The 22,019-nt window shown below is 39.8% G+C and overlaps 1 protein-coding gene across 10 annotated transcripts in view; it reads left to right on the top strand.

Annotated features, from left to right (window-relative positions):
* Nucleotides 1-22,019, top strand: part of LOC134219261 (uncharacterized protein CG3556) — a 121,957-nt gene that overhangs the window by 96,062 nt on the left and 3,876 nt on the right. For 9 of the 10 annotated variants that reach the window (XM_062697980.1, XM_062697973.1, XM_062697977.1 and 6 more), the window contains 5 exons: nucleotides 9,344-10,253; nucleotides 19,947-20,230; nucleotides 20,284-20,606; nucleotides 20,675-20,752; nucleotides 20,819-20,901. In XM_062697980.1, coding sequence (XP_062553964.1) covers nucleotides 9,350-10,253; nucleotides 19,947-20,230; nucleotides 20,284-20,606; nucleotides 20,675-20,752; nucleotides 20,819-20,901 — 1,672 coding nt within the window. In that variant the 5' untranslated portion in view covers nucleotides 9,344-9,349. Of the gene's footprint in view, nucleotides 1-9,026; nucleotides 9,090-9,343; nucleotides 10,254-19,946; nucleotides 20,231-20,283; nucleotides 20,607-20,674; nucleotides 20,753-20,818; nucleotides 20,902-22,019 lie in introns of those variants that run through there. The other variant, XM_062697981.1, reaches the window with a different exon arrangement.

The raw sequence follows: 22,019 nt of genomic DNA, 5'->3' as shown, positions 1-22,019 counted from the left end.
GGGTTTCCAGGGAAAATACAAAACACCGGTCACCAAGCATCTGAGATGGCAGCTGGTTGATATACGTTTATTGCATTGTGCGGCTAAATTAATTTTTGTTGACACCAGATTTCTTTCCGTACAGTACGCATATTCAAAGAAACATTTAATTCTTGACAGAACGGCAATATCAAATTGAAATATGTATCCTCTAAGCCTGTCCCTTCTTTGCCTCGAAAGACCCTTGCATACATACAATGTAAACATGCCTCCAGACCACGCGTTATTCAACCACGTGATTTAATTGCGAAATAATTTGTTAATGGAATGTGCCATTTGCCACGCGTTTCTCCAACCTGAAACCAGGGAAAACATTTTAGTGGATACACGGGGCCGTATCACACCATTTCAGTGGCTTTTCCTCGACACCCAAAGAGGGGAAAACACAGCATGTTCATTACGGTTTCAGATGTTTGGATTGCTGTCGCCGTAGCCGCTTCATTAGCAATTGTATTTAGTGGAGCCTCCGAAGCAGAACACTGAAATGCAAATTAGATGCCCTACTGCAAATTACTTTCTCGGAAGCAGGAGTGGGATGGAATTGCTTTTGCTATGTATGTGAAATTTAAGGATGCATATTTCAATGAATGTATTATCGTGTACAATAGCGTAATCTAGTTATATTTGCTTCCGTCACGGTGTTGCATGGGATCAACACTATTAGAGTATTTTATTGAAGGTCATTTCAATGCAGTGGTTTTCAATTTGTCTAACTTAAGATGAAAGCCCCATCACGGTGAGAGAACGATAATGAATCATTTAGTCAGAAGCGTCGCGTGATCAATTCTTCAACCTGTGCACCGTTTATTTAAAGTTAACTTAGCGTATAAAAGGGGCCTGAAATGAAACATCCCATTTAAATCATTAATTTTTAAGCGTGTTCCCATATGTTTGCCATTATCCATTCCACTTGCCACTCAAACTAAACTTAAAAATAACAGTGCGTAAAATTAAGAAATTACCTCCACTCCATCAATCCACCTTGCTCGCTGTGCACCTGCCTTCTTGTTCCCGTCGGATCGTTGTTGAGAACCATTTTAACCGGTTTACTGTCCTACATTCTGGCTACGTGCCCGGCCCACCGCAGTCGTCCGATTTTTGCGGTGTGAACGATGGATGGTTCTCCCAACAGCTGATGCAACTCGTGGGTCATTTCTTTCGAAAACTCCCGGTGCGCGTTGGTCCTCCACGAACATCGTCCAGGTCTCGTGACGGTAGAGAACTACCGGTCTAATAAGCGTTTTGTAGATAGTCAGTTTAGTACGGGTCGAACCCTATTCGATCGAAGCGTTTTGCGGAGACCAAAGTACGTACAACTTCCTGCCATGATGCGTCTCCGAATTTCTCTGCTGATATCGTTATCGAAGGTCACCAGTGAGCCCAACTATACGAATTCTGCAACCACGTCGATTTCGTCACCACCGGCACAAACTCGTGATGGGTGGCTTACATTGTCCTCTCTTGAGCCTCTTCATATCATGTATTTTGTCCGTTTATCTTCCCCTTTCAGTCTGATCTAGGCTTCCTCCATCTTCTCAAAGTTATGTGCCATAATATCAATGTCGTTGGCGAAACCAAATAACTGGACGGACTTCATGAAAATCGTACCACTCGTGTCGATCTCAGACCTTCGTATTACCCCTTCCAAAGCGATGGTGAATAGCGGACATGAAAGATCATCACCTTGAAGTAGCCCTCTGTGCGTTTCGAAGGGACTCGAGAATGTCCATAGTCGCCTTGATCAACCGCATGAGTTTATCCGGAAATCCGTGTTCGTGCATTAGCTGCTGTTAGTCGGCGGCATAAAATTTAGGAGAGTACTTTGTAGGCGGCGTTCAGCAATGTTATTGCGCGGTACAATCGAACTAATTGTCCTGTTTTGTAGATGGGACACACAACACCTTCCATCCACTCCTGCACTGCCTATGATCACATTTTTGTTCGTTTTATAAAAAGTCTGTGAATCGTTCAGAAAACTCAATTTATACTGCATTTAATCCCACAACAGTAAAACAAGCTTTACTATCTTGCTAATCTGTGGTAAGAGTTTGTGGGGAGGATTGACAAACGATTTACAAAATCAACCAAAATGCAAATCATGGGCAGTGGAGCAGAACCCTATCCTCCCAAACCTTGGTAATTACCCAGTGCAGCGCTCTATCCAGTGCCTCACCACTGTGTTTAAACAGCTCCCCTGGTAATTGGTCAACGTCGATGGCTTTGTTGTTTTTCCTCCTGGAATTCCTGGAGATCCGGAACCGGAAGACGTATGTCTTGCGCGCGTGCTCCCAGGTTCATTACCATACCGCAACTGTTGTCTGCCACATCGCCATTCAGGTGCTCTTCGTAAAGCAGCCGCCTCCTTTGGATCACCTCACGCTTGTTCGTAAGAAGGTTCCCGTTTATGCATTTTTTTCCTGTTCGGATGTGCCACTACGACCAGCTTTAGATATATTGTGGAATTACCCGTATGCTCTTCGTAGTGCTGCCGCTACCTTTCGACCACCTCACGCTCGTTCGTAAGAAGGTTCCCGTTTATGTCCTTACACATATTAGGCTATGGCACGTGGCCCTTACGTGAACGGTTCAACTTCTCATAGAACTTTCGTGTGTTATTAGCGCGGTACACTTGCTCCGCCTCTTCACGGTACCGATCTTCCTGCTGCCGCTTTTTGCTCCGAAAAATCGAGTTTTGTCTGTTCCGCGCCTGTTTATATCGTGTCTCGTTCGCCCTCGTGCGGTGTTGCAGCAATTTCGCCCATGCTGCATTCTTCCCTTCTACTAACTGCTCACATTCGCCGTCATACCAGTCGTTTCTCTGATCCGGGGGCACCGTGCCAAGTGCAGCGGTTGCGATGCTACCAATGGCGGATCGAATATCTCTCCAGCCATCTTCAAGAGACGCTGCGCCTAGCTGCTCTTCCGTTGGAAGTGCCACTTCCAGCTGCTGCGCGTATTCTTGGGCTAGACTACCGTCTTGTAGTCGCCCAATATCAAGCCGCGGCGTCCGACTTCGACGCGTGTTATACACCGTCGAGAGTTTTGAGCGCAGGCATACTGCAACGAGGTAGTGGTCGGATTCAATATTCGCACTGCGGTAAGTGCGGACGTTCGTCGTCGGTTCTCGCTTCGTGTGGGCAGTGCACGTTGATGATGCTATAGTTGATGAAACGGCCTTTAATCCTCAGCTTGCACATCCTTGCGTTGATTGGCTGCCACCCAATCACACGATGGCGCATCTTACCCAGCACTATGAAGCCGGTTCCCGACTCGTTTGTGGTGCCATAGCTTTGGTAGAAGGTAGCCGCTCGATGCCCGCTTTTCCACACTTTCTGTCCTGTCCAGCAAATCTCCTGCAGCGCCACGACGTCGAAGTTGCGGGGATGTAATTCATCGTAGATCATCCTGTCGCAACCTGCGAAACCTAGCGACTTGCAGTTCCATGTTCCAAGCTTCCAATCTTGATCCTTTATTCGTCGCCTAGGTCTTTGCCGATTATATCGAGTCGCATTATCTTTTATATTGCTCGTAATTATTGGTTTTCCAGGCGGCTTATTGGGCCTGCGCAAACCTCCTGTCTCGTCGGAGGGCCGTCGTGTCAGGGTTGTTTAGCGTCACACCAACACCAGGACTTGAGCTTGTGCGCTTTGAGTGGCACACGGTCGCTTTGGTGGGGCCTACTTGCGGATACATGCACTATGCAGCTTTTTATAGGAATTTAACAGGGCCCACTGTCAAACCCCACCACATCCTAGACAAGCCCCACAACTCGCAGATGACCTGGGGAGGGATCGTCAAGCCCTTGGACATAGTCCCTGCTGCCCGCAAGTGTATGAGTGCATATCGAATTACTGAAGCAATTACTCCAATGAGAAGCAATACAGTACCGGTTTCGATACAGATTTAGTTTGGTTTTTCTCATAAGCTTCAGAAGGAATTAAGTATTGTGACAAGGACCCGCTATTTAGACCCTTCGATGAAGGTTATCTCATTGAAGGCGCGCCCCTTATCAATCTATACGTACTCGTGTTATGAGAAAACCAAAACAGTAATACTGTTATTTGGCCATGCATCGGAGCCCTGGCCATATCCGTGTCTTGCTTCTAGAATATCCCCAGGAAAACACCAAACCCGGGATTTAGCTCTATCTACAAAACCATTTCAATCCAGAGAATTTGTTGAGTAACAATGGATTACCGTGTGTTCCTCGAACTACCAACGCTTACCAGTTCATTAAAAGTTAGTACGTATTTAAACCACTAACTAGATTACTGCCGCTAACCGCAAGTCGAGCACATCTGGATATGGAGTCCATATACATATGTGCTCGACTTGCGGTTAGCGGCAGATTAGTTCTAGTCTAGGATAATGACTCCGAGGTTTTTTAACTAATTGCTAGAAAAGTGGTTTCCGCTGCATACAGTTTAGCCTCAAACAAGAGGAATTTGAGTCTTTCAACCATTTGCAGGGTAAAGTTATTTAAAACTGATATTGGCATAGAGGACTAATTGCGATGAATCTCTAAATTACCACAACTTATTGCATTGCCCTTAATAGAAAAAAATATTAGGCAAGGGCTCGGTTTGGTAGATCTTACACCGTAGAACACTACGTAAAAGTGATCTACCAGCTTAACGGGAACGTTTATGTGCTTACACATACCAGGCTTTAGCGCGTGGCCCTTACGATTATTTAACTTCTCATAGAACTTTCATGTGTCATTAGCGCGGTACAGTTGCTTCGGATGTTCGTGATGGCGGAGAAGAACTTGCCGTCGGTTAGACCATGGTTCCGTTTCTTGATTAAGTGATTTTTATGTGCCTTATGTGGCCTTATGGCCACAGGGTCTCCAATAGCCTTGCGAGCAAATTCGAAGGATTGCCAATCCGGAGATGGCGAGTTCGATTCTCGGTCAGGTCTAGGATGTTTTCGATTGGAAACTTTCTCGACTCCCTGCGCATAATGCATCCATTGTACTTGTCACACAGGATGCATACTCGTGCAATGGCGGGCATAGAAAAGCTTTCAATTAATAACTGAAGAAATGCTAATAGAATACCAAGTTGTATAGCAGGCCAAGTTCCAGTTGGAATGTTGAGTCATTGAAGAAGAAGAAGATGTGGCCTTATGGATATTCTTGCGGGGGGAAAAAGTGCTACGGACTACGGAATGTATAGCGAGATTGGCAATCCTGCGCCTTTGCTTGCAAGCCTACTAGTGACTCAACACTAATGTACATTTCAAATTTCGATTTTATAAATAAAACGTCCATCTATGCAACACCATGATATGATGTTATTTCCACTTGTTTCGAACCTACCATTTCATAGATTGAGGGTGATATTTGTGAGCACTTCCTCTAAGGGTCCAAATTTACCCTAACTTAAGTATATACCTCAGCGGTCGGGCGGCGAATAGAATGTCATCACCAATGTATTAACAAAACTACTTTCCAGCATACGTGAAAAACGACGTTCAAGGCGACAGGTGCCATATTCGAAAAGCGAAGTGAAAATTCACAGAGACACCTCTTTAGAGACGCATGTGGGCTGGTTTGGAGTACTCCTGTGTTATTTTGACTTGATGTTAGCTTATTTCAAGCTATGTGAAAATAGGGTAGTAAGTAGCAACTTCTTGTATGAACATTTTGCAGATTAAAAACGAAATGATGACATTATACGGGTTTGTTTGAGAAACGCTGTAACGTTCGTTGACCGAGCTTCGCATTATAATCCAATAAATGTCACAAAACAAATGAAGCGAATAAAGCAATTAATCGAAGCAATTTCAGCGAATACTACAACACGTCACGACACCATTACAAACGACAGAAATGCTACACACAACCACTATCGAGAGATGGCCAGACAGACAGAAGGCTATTACAATGCAATAATGCAAAATCGTTGCTCAAAAGTCTGTCGCGAAAATTAATTGAATGTCGATAGTTGATACCGCACCCTATGTATACACATTATGACACTGCTGCCGGTGCTGACGACAAAGAAAATGGCAAGCAGTAAAAAGGCGAAACACGTTTTCCGAAGACGACCGGCGAGATATGAGATGTGAATGACGATAAGTGCGAAAGATCATGGGCCAAGGGAAAATGCACCCCACAAGTTTCTTCACTCGGAAGAGGGGGCAGAGTGGAAGCACCAACAGGATGTGCTGGGAGAACTTCTTGGAAATGCTTCGACATCGACACTAATGACGGTGGCAATAATGTCAAGCCGGGGTAGAGATGCCAGACAGACGTCGTTAAATGAAAAGGCTTCAGCAGCCGAATAGGTAGTATGGGATACAAAAAGGTGGAAAACGGTTTTCAATTATTTTTTCATCAGTTTTCAATGTGTACATTCTGTACATATGTATGTATTAGAAACAGTGTTCTGCCTTTTTAATATATCTAATGTATTATCAAAAAGTACATTTCTGTGATCCTGTTATATGTCAAAAGTGGTTAAGATCTAGATCTTCACAATGACTATTTTGAAAAGCAAAGTGAACTTTCAGCGCACGCATCCGTGTGGCTCTGGCGTGAAGCATTTGGATAGACTGAAATTAGACACTTAGAAGACATTACTTTTATTAAGTACACTTACTGGAAAAGATTAAGAATGCTTATCTTGTAAGGTTATTAGAAATGAGGTACGGAGTGTTTTAAAATATTTCATCGGCGATTTAAAAAAAAAAGAGATTTTTATTGTTTTCTTCTCTAATATACTGTATACAAAAAGTTAATTGATACCCCAATAAAGGATCAATCATTGTAATTAATCCTCAAAATTGAAAATGTACACATTTGTAGACTTTTTGAGTAGCAAATTTATCTTGAAAAAGATCCAAATATTTGAAAAATATCAATTTCTGTAATTCAAGCCTCCCTCATATTTTTTTATTTTTGCCTTATTTTCATTTTTGTTTTAGTAATTATCATCTTTTTCCAGTCCAAATATGGTTCTCTATTGAATGTTGTAATCACATTTCTTTCATCCGACATTCGCACTATGAGACCAGCCCATTGTCAGCAGCGCACAACTGTCATTTTTACTATTCCATGCATGCTGCGACGCAGCAAAGCTGGAGTAATAAAATTGACAATTGTGCGTTGCTTCCGTATTGAGTGTTGTGCCCTTGAAACGCGATTATATTTTGCATTGGATTGCGTGAGGATTCTCCTTAACGTCTTATGCAGTAGATAAAGTAATAAATTTGCTAACAAAAATGAGACTGTCTGAGGGTCGTGGGTTCGAGTCCCATCGAAGGGAAAGCGGTTACCTTAAATACATTTTTCAAATCAATACCCAAGTAACATTTTTAATTTTATAACGATCTTCAAACCCATAATTTGCTCTTCATCGCCTCCATAAAACCAGCATAAAACCAAAATGTTACTGGGGTATCTTCCACATAATGTACATCTTCATATATGAGTTTTCACAACATTGTAAATTAATGTCCAAGTCGGGTGGTTTAATCCCCGGAACAGAGTGTAAAATAATCGAAAATTGTTGATGAAGTCCATTTTTCTTCACTTATCAGTTCACTTCCGACACATTCATAGTCGGCTCTGGACAGTCAATATTCAGTTGAATATTAGTCATTGAATATTTATGCACATTTTACAAATTGATAAATTATCTGAAATCTGAACACGTTTCAAATGAGTAAAGTGATTTATCACACAGGACTGAATCCGATTTTCATCCGCGAAGCACTTTCAACGGTAAACATCAACATAAATAATGTTAATTATGTTTTTTTCTGCACATAGTAAACACACTCAGTGACAATCGATTGAATGAGTTCGTGGAGTAGTCGTCTGACTATGTCATTCTATGTTTTGAATATTCATGCGATGTTTGTCAAAATTCGGACCGAAGTTGCTTCATGAAGATGAATATTTTAAGCTCTGCCCCGGAATATAGGAAATTAACTTTGATTGAACTGAATGAGATTGATGTTATTTAATATCAACAACTACCGAAAAATGTTTACACTATTAAAGGGTACACTGTTCCTTTAGTGGTGGTAAAAATGTTGGTTCCCATGGTGGGGTTATCTATTGATTTCTCATGAAACTTGCCAGTATTGGTAGGGGAGACTGGGGAAGTCCCATTTTCTCATGTGCGATGTATTACATCCAAAAATTAATAAACTTATGCGGTTTTTGCACAAACTCTCCAAGAAATATATAATTTAGCTTTACTGATGTGTGACAATCTTTGAATTGTTGTTGTTATTGATACATAATCGATTTTTTGGAATGCTGTAAAAAATCGTTTTCTTAAATATTCTGAGGAATTGATCCATCTTCTAGAACTTGCATTGATAAAAGTAGAAAGATGCTCTCTGCTTTTTTAAATATTTTCCTCCAAGATACGTAGATATTCCGACTCACTGTGCGTATTCATAAACAATTTTTGATATGAAATTCGACAGCGCATGCAATCTTAGATCCCCTTTTTATGATATCTACTCAATCAATTTTTTTTTAAGCCGTTATTAAATCTGTCAAATCTACACAAAAATAGCCGCTTGGAAATAAATAATATTTTTTCGCCAAATTTTTGTACGAATAATAAATTAAATCAATAGGGGATCAAGTCCCCATATTGACGCAACAACTTGAATTCGAAATACCCTAAAATTGTGATCGAATGTTGACATTTTGACCAATACAGATCATTTAGCATAATTATGGCTTTGTACTGTGAAAAAATCGTAGCATTTGGTTATTGTTAGAAGAAGAGGTTCAAATTTTGCGTGGCCACTAAAAAAATCTTTAGAAGGGTCAAAACAAACAAACCGTCTTAAAGAATCAATACGGTTGTCAATCCAAAATATAGTTCATCACATATCGATCATTTATCTAGAGGATCTATACTAAAAAGTATACTAGATCCAAACTACTATGGTTTCTTTGTAAAACAGGATGGATCAAGTCTCCCCACCTTCCCATACAGTTGTTCCGCTATAGGTACAAGGGAGTCAATATTATTAATTAAAATGATTGTTTTAAACAGTTTTTCAAGCAAAATCTCAGGGTACGTTGGATTTCTCACCATATTTATAGCATGACGCATCAACTGAACCATCTTAAAGTGTATAATTACGAAAAATCTCATTAAAACTTCACTACCACTACTATTGGTTCTATCCCCACTAAGGGTACGGTTACCCTAATATTTTTGAGAGAAAAAGAAATAAATTTCACCATTTTTCATTACTATTCATGTTTTCATTTTTCAAAAACTGTACTATACTTTTACTCATACAAGTTTTCCTCATTCATTTCCAGATCAAGATGACTCCACAGCTCAAGCTCAACTTGTTTCTATACGTCGCCTTCCTGCTCCTGACTAAATCACTAGGAGAAAACACAACAACGATAACCGCCTCTACAGAGCAAAGTTCGCCTGAAACAACACAATCAACCACGGCACAACAAACACAGTCAACGACACACCAGGTGCACCTGGTGTCAACATCGACACAACCCTCAGCTAGCACAAGCACATTGACCTCATCAACCGGAGCGACTTCAACGTCCACCACAGTGTCTGCTTCGGCGTCTTCAGCAATGCCAACATTACCGCCAACATACATATCAAGCATTTCAACGATATCACAAATTCCATCGCTGTCGCCATCCTCTATGACGACGAAGCAGGAATCCCTCGACCCAATTCCTGTGGAACCAATCGAAATTGGACCAGGCGGTCCAGACCAGAAAGAAAGTCTCGCCATACAGAAAGCCATCGATTGGCTGCGAGAGAAGCGCCTTCCCGATTACAGTTGGGGTAACGATACGCACATGGTCATTTTGGCTAAGGAGTTGTCAGGACCTCGGGGCTCTGACGACAATGATAATAATGTTCAGGAAATAACCGACCTGGAGAATATGTTGTCGGTTAAACAGATGGAAATCGAAGTGCTTACAATGGTTGACAGACACCATGCAATGCCCAAACCGGTGAACACCGATCGCATTGCCAAATACATTTTAGCCATGGGAGCGCTGTGTAAGGATGCTCGACATTTCTACGGGCATGACTTGGTTGCTACTCTGGAGCACCACGAGCACGAAGAAGGTCAAGAGTACGAGTTTGCTCTAACAGCCTTGGCAGTGTGCAGTTCAGCAACACATGTTCGAAAACGGCAGATACGGCGATTGCTGGACATTGCCAGTGGCGAGGTAAACGATGTGGGTAAGTATCTACAAGAATTTCCGTTTCCGTTTCACGTTTCCGACCCGATTTTATTCACATTTTATTACTACAAAAATTTAAAAAATTTTAGTCGTTCTTTTTATTTTTGTAAATAATACTGCAAACAACTATGATTTTCATGAAATAACTTTCACTGCCTACGGTTCATTATGAATGACTTCTGAGTACGAGTGAAGGATTCTGTAAGCATTTTCGACAATAAATACAGGGTACCATTCACGCATTTTGCCTTTCCAAGGCATGAACTGATTCGTTTTTGTGAAATGAATTAAAAAAACGATAATAATTTTTTTTACGATTTTGTCACATGCCTTGTTTTATCACCCCAAAATTCACCAAGGAGGTGATAAAATCGGAATATTACTGTATTGATTTTCGTTACTGAATAGGAGCTCTATCACTTGATATTAAAATAACCTTCCGCGACTTACTTCAACTTTCATAACACGAAAACTCGCAACAGTCCGAAAATTCGTTATATTGCCTTGCGAGCAAAGGCGTAGGATCGTTACTACGGAGATGGCGAGTTCGATTCTCGGTCCGGTCTAGCAAGTTTTCTGGTTGGAAACTTTCTCGACACCCTGGGCATAGTGTAAATTTCTCTGGATGCCATTTAGCGGTCACTCGCGGTCGCACCTTGGAAAAATCCTCGCAACTGAACTTTAATTCCAATATAACGATGGTCCTGAAAAGAACCGTTTTATTTTTAATGTCTTCAATCACTATCAATAGCCTCCGTGCACCGCTCCACCATCGATGACAGCCGCCATCGCTGCGGCAGCCGTTGCCGCTGGGATCGTTAACCGACGCTGTGGTCAGCTCTCCGTTCTTCCTGCACCGCCCTAACAGTGAATCAAAATGTGCACCGGTACCGTTTACCAATGGGGCGGAGCTAATGATTTTACTTTATTGGGTACTTTATTGGCGCGTGTGCGAGCTATTTCAGTTCGCACTAGCGTCGCGCGCGTTGGACAAGACACGCACACCCACCAGTCCACCAACATCATAATGGCCGGCCGTGGAAAAGGAAGCAAGGGTCTCGGCAAAGGAGGGACCAAGCGCCATCGGAAGCTGTCATAGATTATCTTTCGCTGGCGACTTCAAGCTATATTATACCGTAAACCAGGATTGAATCAGCTCAAAGTCTTTGCCGAATGGTGTGAAATTAATAGAATGGTTCTAAATCTGCGAAATGCTTGGTGATAACATTATAACAATTTGTCATGAATACACTTTACAAGGAGTCGCTCTTCAACGTGCCAGCGTAATTAAGAACCTTGGCGTCATTTTAGACTCCAAAATGTTCTTCAAGGATCATATATCTTATGTAGTAGTGAAGGTATCTTCACAGCTTGGGCTATTATTTCGAGTGACCAAATAATTCAAAGACGTGTATTGTCTCATGGCTGTATATTGCTCGTTGGTACGTTCTATCCTCGAGTATGGATAATCCGTTTGAGCCCCTTTCTATCAGAAAGGAATTCAACGAATAGAGGCAGTGCAGAAAAAGTTCGTTCGCTTTGAGGCATCTGCCTTGGAACGATTCTCTAAATCTTCCTAGATATGTAGATAGGTGCAGACTGATTGAACTGGATCTCTTGAGAATTCGTCGTGATGCTTTCAAGGCAACATTTATCTCCGATCTTCTTATCTTCCACATTGACTGTCCTGGCATACTTAGACTGCTAAACATCCGCATCAGAAGCCGTAATCTTCGCACCAACACATTTCTAAATGTCGCAGTAACCAGGACCAACTACGGATATAACGCGCCACTAATTAGTATGTGTCATGTATTTAATAAGTGTTTTTGTGCATTTGATTTTAGCCTATCTAGGACGACTATAAGAAAACATATTTCAAGATTTTTAACGTACAAATTTCTGCGGCTATCAGCTGCAGACGGCCACCAATACTGATGTCACCGAATTTTTCTTCAGTCACCGTAGGAATAAATTAATTGAATCGTCTTTTTCCGGCACGTACTTGAAATTCTTCTATCGACGGCAACATTCTGCCGTCGCCACGCAATTATGTTTTGTACTTAAAAGAAAATTAATCTCGGATCAACCTTCTCTTATGAATACATTTTTGGAGGCATTCTCCATAGTGAATACATTTTCGAGGGAAAACACCCGACGACACACTGTGGCCGGATATCATAAAATCATTGCATTAATAAATAACTCCTTATGGTTCAGTTCAATCAAAGTTAAACTGTAGGGTCATGGGTTCGAGTCCCATCGAAAGGAAAGTGGTTACCTCCAATACATTTTCCAAATCAATATCTTCCACATAACGTACATATTCACATATGAGTTTTCACAACATTGTGAATCCTTATGGTTGCCTCATAGAAGTTTGGTGTCTTCCACAAAGTTGTTGCTTGATAAGTAGGCCTTCGTATGGTAATAAAAAAATAGTTCAGAACTCTCCCGCTAGGGCGGTGCTTCAGCTAACTTTTTATATGAGCATGACAGGATGATGGTGTCTTCTGCAAAGTTTAAGAATTTAGTATTACGAGCAACTCTTGCGAAGGAACCATCTTTGAAAAGGCTTTTGATTCTGAGATACAATGCCTTTTTGTGTGCTTTTATTTCCAAAATTTGATTGTTTTTAGTGTAATTTTGTATCTATGTACAATAGGGTGGCTCAAAAAACAGTTGTTCAAATTTTTTGATGGGCCGCCCTCTTATTCGGTTCTATTTGATGCCCTGATGCTCTGGACCAAATTTCAGCCAAATCGGTCAACGTTTGGGCGGTGCTAAACTTGTTGGAAGTTGTATGTTGTAGAAAAGTTGTAAGTTGTAGAAAAAATGTATGCAGAAACATCCAAAAACAGTGATTTGCAGTTGAACGGCACTATTTACGATCAAGAACCATGATAGTCGTTCAGTTCTTGTAGAATTAAATACAGAATGTTATGCTGAAAACCGCGAGAAGATTAGAGCTTATTAGGCAAAGATATTAGCATTTTACTGGAGTGTTGTAGGGGTGAATTTATTTCTTTTCAAAAGTAAAAGAAACGAAACTTGCTCAAACCCCACTTCAGAGAAATGCTAATAACTTAGCCGGGCAAACTCGAATCTTCTCGCGGTTTTCTGCATAACACTCTGTATTACATTCTTCAAGATCTGAATGAGTATCATAGTTCTGCATCGTAAGTTGTGCCGTCCTACTGCAATCCACTGTTTTGGATGTTTCTGCATACATTTTTGCATATAAACTTCCAACGAGTTTAGCACCGCCCAAACGTTGACCGATTTGGCTGAAATTTTGTCCAGAGCATCAGGGCATCAAATAGAACCAAATAAGAGGGCGGCCTATCAAAAAAATTGAAAAAAGTTTTTCCCATACTAATTTGAGCCACCCTAATGTACAATATTCATTTTCGCATAAACTTTCTGTATCCCAGAGAGTAATATATGGTAGGGTCTGATCCGATCCTACCCAAGATTTTTTTATGTGCGTAAAAAAATCTTGATCCTACCATTACTACCATTTATAGTGCCATGCAATAGAAATTTTATGCTGTGCTGGTACTATATTTTTCTTATATAATAGTTGTAAACATTTTAATATTTATTTAACGTTGGCATACGAACTGTTTATGCTGAACAAAATATAAATACAAAATGTTTTGTACATTATTCATCAAAGAACGTAATTATCTTTTTTTCAGAACTAGGAGCTGTTTCAAAATTTTCGGTGATTTTTCATGAGACTCCATTTTCAACGATTTAGATCTTGAAATTGACGAAAATAGAATATCGCCAAATATACTGACACCAGATGGTATTTCTGATGAATCTTATCAAATACACATTTTATAATTTTTATGATTTGCACACTCCTCGAATTAGACATAGATTTACGGACAACGTTAATTAATTTACGTTTTGATATGAACTAGTCAGAGCTTGTTCAGAATATGGATAAAATTAAACCTTCTTGTTTTTAAATCCGTCCAGAGTGTACTAAATTTAACTTCAAGGGAACCAAATCTGTAGTGCCTGCCAGTTAGTGATTTCTAAGCTGAATTCCAGACCAATAATTATATTTTAAAATAATACTGCAAAATAGGCAAAACGAAGCCCAGAAAGTTTATGTGCTCATTATAATATGAATTTTACGGCCTACTTTGATTGAATAAAGACACTACTATATAGTGAGGTGAACCGGTCAAGGGCCGAAAACCTCATTAATAAAGACAATAAAAAAAACTACTATATATTACTCTTCGAGATACAAAAAAATATGTGAAAAAAAGTTCACATACCCGAGCAAAGGCAGATAACTGAAATGATATCAAACTGATAACACGATTAGTTATCCTTATTATCATTTTGATATTTAGTTATCAATCATGTGATTAACTGATAACTGAATAATAACAAATTTTATTATCAATACACATTTTCTTCTAAATTTCGCGTCGTTCAGAAATGGGGCTAAGCATTCTACCCTTGCCAACATACTACTTCTGTTAAATGTAGCCGGCCTATGCTATGAATATTGTGACAAGAACTGTTTCCAAACACTGAACTGAAATTTTCGTCTAAGCAGAGAGTGATTTTCCCCGTTACCCTCGATATCTATTGATTTGTTTATTACTCTGTCAACAAAGGAATTTACACAAGAGTTGAAATTTTCATGTTTGTTTTATGCTATGCTTATTAACTTTACTTTCATTTCAGGTATCGTTGAATAATGAAATATGTATCTGAGAACCAATTAAGCGTTGTAGTTTATTAAGTACTTAAAATGGCCTTGCAGCTCCCGGAACATATGATCCAAGGGCATTCAGGAACGGTGAATAATCTTGACTAACCGCCAAGCTAACCGCAACATAATTCATCTTGGGATCCACAGTGCTTATATAATTGAGAAACGGAAATTTTAACTGGAAATGTCGGATAATCAAGAAATTGCAACGATCTGGTCTGTTGTGGAGAAAACAATCATGCTCGCACTTTAGTCGATCTAGCAATGGGCTCAACTAAGTTTGGACGCAAAGGACAAACCAGAGCTAGATCATCTGCAGCCAAACCTTCAATAGTCGATGTTGAAAGGACGGTCGACGCATGGGAATATTGAGATGTGAAATAGAAAATCCTTTGGAAGGTGTTTTGTCACAGTAACCCAAAAAATATGTTTTAACTAGTCGACCCGGCAAACGTGGCAGACATTGTAGGTTAAAATGCACGTTGTGGACTCGGTACCCATACGAATCCTAATTTTAGTTTTCCACAATTTACTCAACCTTACTCATAATTTTCGCATATGAGCAAATATCATATAAACCCGCCGGAAACGATAAAAACATATCTGCAAAAGGAATTAAGTCATAGAACATTGACTGAACTGATAGATTTGAATTTATATAAATAAAAACTACTTGAGGTTGATTTGACTAGCGAGAGGATTCACTCATGGCCGGATTAAGGAAGAGGGGGGAGGGGGGCTTTGAGTCATGGCCCTGGGCCCTCACCTAACCGTATGTACCAAAGTCAACCTTTTTCGTACATTTAGGAGCTCCCGAGAACTGTCGACCCCGACCCTGGATTCACCAAATGGCAAAATTTTTCACGGATTAATTCTTGCTGGGATCAGCAGTGTTGCTGTTTATATATGCATATGAAAACATGAAACGTTTCACTGCGAATTTCAAGGTTGTGGTTTAGTTAGAATAAAACTAGAACCGAAATCGATCTACAGCATGGCGCTGCTAGTAACCTAATGATTGACAATTAGAGAGAAAAACTAACCTAAGCCAATTATTTGGCCTATTATGTATAAACCTATTATACTGGAAAAATCAATAAAATCAATAAAAGTACGATAAACCGTATTTATTCTAATTGATTGCTGGTTCGCTATTTTGAATTAAATTCGGTTATCATTTTTGTTATATTGACTGGTAATTCAACCAAAATGATAACAATTCTAGTTATCAATATAACTGGATAATAAAGTTTGTTATTAATAAGTTATGCTGTTCTCAACTCTGTACAGCTGACTGTTATTTACATAAAATGGTCATATGGCATCATGATTTGATTATAAATAGTTTTCAGTAAATGCAAGATTGTAGAAAGCGTATTGCTCTTCTCTTCTGCTCCTCAAGAAAGCGTGATTGGGTGAGTACCTAGAGACGACGCCGTGCAATCACTCGATTCGAGTTCGAATCCCAGTGAATGGCAACATTTTTTTCAATGCGTAACGAAGTCGGCAAAGAAGATTCAACTATTTTGGTCGATAAAACAGTGATGGCTGATAACTAAATAATAACTAAATTAGTTATTTGAGTAAATAACATGTATAACAAAATGTGTTATCAATTTGGTATCAGTGATAACTTAATTTGTTTTCATGTAGTTATTTCACGAATAAAATTCTGGTATCATTTTTGTTATGTTGGCTGTTAAGTCAGCCAAAATGATAACAAGTTCAGTTATCAATATGTCCGATAACCGGATAACAGAATTTGTTAACAATTAGTTATTTATTTGTGCTCGGGTAGGGAGTGAGTCCATTACTAGCCCCTTAACGACGGAAACTTACTTCAATCGCTTCGCTAGAGTAAGACTCATTACAAATTGCCATTCTGTAGCACTATATGACAAGCAACAGGTATCAGCATCGCGTTTCGTACATAACACATGGTAAAACATTCATTTTTTCTACTAAAATATATATTTTAAAATTATGTAGCCAGGTTGCCTATTATGGCCACCCCCGGGTCCCCCCATTTGATTTACATGTTCCATTTCCACATGTTCCTGTTGCCTATTATGGACCCCCCTTTCTGTGCTAGTAATGGACCCTCTAGCGAGTTTACATTAATAAATTAGTTAATATAACTAAATTTCAGTCTCCCAGTGCAAAACAATTGTATGGAACTACTACCCTGATAAGTGAAGGAATTTTATCCTATGGAAGTTTGCAGGAAATTGTAGATTCAAGCGTAAACTCTCGGTTTTTGTTCAGGGGGTCCATTATACGCAAGGGGTCCATTACTAGCACCTACTCCCTAGATACAAAATTTAACTAAAAATAATCAAATTTTAGATATAAACTCACATTTTTTACATAAAATGCATTGTATCTCAGAATCAAAAGCCTTTTCAAAGATAGTTCCGTCACAAGAGTTGCTCATAATACTGAATTCTTGATTTTTGCAGAAGACACCATCATCCTATCATGCACATATAAAAAGTTATCCGAAACGCCGCCCTAGCGGTAGAGTTCCGAACTAAATTTTTATCACCATATGAAGGCCTACTTATCATGCAACAACTTTGTGGAAGACACCAAACTTCTATGAGACAACCCTAAGGAGTTATTTATTAATGCCATGATTTCATGATATCCGACCACAGTGCGACAGCCGTCGTTAGGCTTAGGACCGATACTAAAGCCACAGATAACAGATATTGAGGCTGGCATTCGATACGTGTGTAAACATCGGCAACCGTTAATTCAAATGTATATTAAACCGCGTTTGGCAATCGATTGGAGATGGCGCAAGGATCATTGTTATTGAAAACGCAGCCCAAATGCGGCTGTCAAATGCATTGACTGCGCACCGACAAACAGACATAACACTCGTCAAATTTCGATCGTTCACTGATTTACTCGTCAATTCAAATAATCATTAGTTTGGCCAATCGATCACTCGCGGCGCGCGCGTCGGATTTGCTCTAGTTTGACGTTTGCTCACTACCGCCATCTGGTTCGTGATTTGCCCAACTAACCGAAATCAACAGATGTCGTTAGTGTTTGAACGACGATGAATTTGATGAGTGAATGTTCAATGTGTTATGTCTGTTTGTCTGTGGACTGCGTTTAACGGTTGTTAATCAGCTGCGTCCGTATGAACTGCCGCAATCAGTTGAGTAGATGGCAGTAGTGGGCCAACGTATATCAATTCAAAAGTTTTCACAGGATTTTCAATAAAGTTGGTTCTAGCCTAAATATCTGTTATCTGTGCTAAAGCCATCAATTTTTTCATTAATCATGCGGGTAAATTTAGTGCATCGTCTTTTTCCGAGTGCTTAAGATTCTTCTACCGATGGCAAATTTGTGCCGTTGCCAAGCGATTATGCTTTGCACTTTGAATAAAATTACTCGGAACCGATTTCATTGCCAATCACCTCAGCAACCACCCGTTGAAGGCCGCTACTCGAACCGACACTGACGCCATGATTCCTCTACCGATGCCAAGTGATTATGTTTTGTTCTACGAAGAAGTTTTTTTTAGAATCAACTTTTACTTGTTACTCTTCTTAACATTTTAAATCACTGACAGAACATAACCGAACACAGAGTTACGCGATAAAAAATCACAGAAGAATTTGCAAGTCACTAGCGGTTGCATTTTGGATAAATCATCTCAACTAACGTTATCTTTTTTCCATATACCGTTTTGACTCAATTTCTTTTTATAAAGCTTTTTTTGCTTTATTCGTGTAATTCTCTCCATAGGATCTTGAATTCATTGTAATCTTGATCCTTAGAACTGAAAAACGATGGAATTTTTAAGTGTTAGGGTGCCAAAACGCCAGTGTTCGGAATATGAGTCATGTTCGGGATTTGAGCCAAAACGGTATAATGATTGTCCTGAAAAGAACCGATTTATTTAAAATTATGTGCCTCACTAACAGCAACTACTCGTCCGCGTGACTGCCATCAAAGGGTGCGCCACTATAGAGGTTAGCAGTTTCGCCAACGATCACCTCATATGCTGATTGGTATACGGACGCGAATGACGCGCTACTGCAGCCGTGACCATCAGCGTATAGAAAAATTTTCGGCTGCGACAGTCATTATTGCTGGGACCACTTCTGGACGCTCTGATCCGCTCTCCGTGCCATCTTTAATATTCATAAAAATTAATATGTGTTGTCTGACCCTTATAGACTTGGAAACTACTGAGCCAATTGGGGTTGATTATTTTTCTGATGTTTTACCGAGTTTAAAAAGGAATAACATTTTCAATAGTTTACCGTTGATAATCAATAGTATCGATTGATTTGGCAAATTTCTGGAGAGTTTCCGAATCGATTGATAAGAAAATCTCGAACATCCTATTTGCGTTTGAAATCTCTCCCAATTCGTCACGGTCTCGGATTTGGAAATTTCCGTTTTACACCCTGCATCCAAGTCTTCCCCTTAGACGTATTTCACGTAAAAAATATAATGTGTACGAAGGGGGGTTGGTAAACCCAGAAAAATGTTTACGTAATTAGTGTACGCTCTCACAAGCAAAATTTCATCTTGATGATCTTGAGTGATGATTTTATTTTATTCCATTTATTTTTTATCACTTAAAAAATGATAACAAAGTTCATCTCATTTCGAAGTGATGAGTGGTGAATTTATTTTGTTCTATTTATTATTTTATCACTTAAATAATGATAACAAAATTTATATCATTTAAAAAAACGTCTCCGGTTCCCCTGACCAATTTGTTATGAAAGAATCACAAAAATAATAAACAAGCTTCACCTGCTTTTCATTTCTTTATTTTCGATAGAACGAATATGATAGCTACATGAAAGCTGTATGAAAGGAAAAATCAGAACAGTTTTACCTTTATTTTGAAATCATTAAATTTATTTCACTTAGTCTCATCCCTAATTCATATTATCACATTTATGACTGTTTCAGATACAATTGCCATGGTTCTATTGGCTCTGCGGTGTATTGTGACGGACCACCGTCATCGGCATTTGCAACACTTCATACGGCGACCTGCACGTGGCCTCGCCAGCCTTCAGGGGCCACAGGGCAGCTTCGGATTGCTGAGAAGTACGGCGCTCGCCATGCAAGCCTTGCAAGACTTGGAACCTGACCCAGCTGGAAAATGGAATCGATCGGCAGCGTCAGAGTGGATGTTATCCAAACAACGATTGGACGGTTGCTGGACGGAAGAGCCATTACAGGATGGTCAGGTAAATGCCATAAATTTATTGGGGAGAATGCTACTAAAACTAAAACTACATAGGATGCCACCATTGGTATTGGACTGACAGCTGATATAATCCTCGCACTTGGGTGGAAAGGTTTAGGCGCCGTCCGTGCCCTGCAGTGCGATCACGTGATACGAGATAACTCGAACGATAACTATTACGAAAATGGTGACCAAAAGTTGGCCGCCCCGGTTGGTTTAACGTCGTCTGTGGAAGAGGCTGAACCGAAGAATGTGTCCTATACTTACACGCTCTGGGTGGATACCAATGTTACTCAAGAGTATTCCCTAGACCTCACTTCACCGAAAAACACCACATTTTTCCAAGCCATGAAACAAGCTAAGGAGATAGATCCCAAGTATATACTTTCATACTTCATAATTAATACTTTGGACACCCTCACTAATGACTTTCTTTCATCCGCAGGTTCGAATTTGAGGCACGAGAGTGGCCCAACGGACATTACGTGCACACGCTAGCTGAAATGAAAGAGGAGCCAAAAAGGTAAGATCTGTTTGTAAGCACGTGCCTCAATTTCGCATTTTTTTTATTAATCGTTTATGATAATAGCTACCACTACTGGTTGCTGTACCGATTACCAGAGAAACCGGACACGAAGAATCCTCCTGGCAATCAGTTAATCGCACCTTTAGGTAAGTAGTTTTAGTTTGAATTGGCAGAGCATGACAGCGGTAGGAAAACCATTACTAATAATGGAAGGATATTAATTAAGAGGATGCACTATAACATCAAAATTTATTATTGGAATTGGTATAAAATTATATTTTTACCAGGTCAACGACATAATTTGAGAACTCGATTATCGAAGGCGTAATCGAAAGTTTCTGATTGCAACATTAAAATGCATTATCTATTTCAGAAGATAATTTAAGAAATTAGCTTGCTTATGCAAAGAAAAAGAAATAGTCGAAGGCAATTATGAAATATTTCAGCAACGAATAATATTTCAACAGAATAATATTTTAATTCATCATGGATTCATCATTTCAATTCGTGCATGGAGACGCATGGTTAGTCACCTTGATATTTGTGTGGCTGCGTCTTATTTTCCGTGATGCACACATGTCTCAAACACATATGAGGCGACAATCGCGAGGCTATTCTATCGCTTGGCGAATGCGATTCTTATGCCGCTGGTATGGAAGCGTAAATGGAACACTGCCTGCGACACAACAAAAGAATCGCGGCGACTAGTTGTCGAGGCATTCAAATCGCGCAGGCCTGTAGGAGCCTTTAAGGTTCGCCCAAACGCACTCGACGTGGCTGTTGCCGTAATTTGGCGACTGCGATTCTGTTGATATGGAAGCGTTACTGGAACATTATATGCAGTGACCCAGCGAAATGGCTGCCGAATGGCCGTCCAAGCCATCACCCCGCATTTTTCCTCGAACAAATGTAAATTTATAGGCGATTATCACATCTGAAAACAATTCTTTCGAGTATGCTGCAAATGAGCAAAGGTAAAAAACTGCTCCACGCGGTAAGCTCCTCAGTCGGTATAATTTAAATTCTATGACCAACTGAAATTTTTGACACGGTTTTTTGCACAACATTATTTAGCTAAGCAAATACTTTTTAATCTCTCAATTGTGATAAATCTCATGAATATTTTTACTTGATAGTTTACAGACATAACCCCTTAAAACTCATTTTAAACAACAATTTGTCCCATTTTCCGTGATTTTCACAATGTTGGCGTCTATGTTAAGAGACAAGATAAACTATGATAGAGAAAAAGGATTGATGGATG

The sequence above is a fragment of the Armigeres subalbatus genome, chromosome 3 (genome assembly GCF_024139115.2).
Source record: "Armigeres subalbatus isolate Guangzhou_Male chromosome 3, GZ_Asu_2, whole genome shotgun sequence".
NCBI classification, from domain to species: domain Eukaryota; kingdom Metazoa; phylum Arthropoda; class Insecta; order Diptera; family Culicidae; genus Armigeres; species Armigeres subalbatus.
Note: the sequence above shows the minus strand (reverse complement) of the source record. Positions and strands in the feature narration are given on the sequence as shown.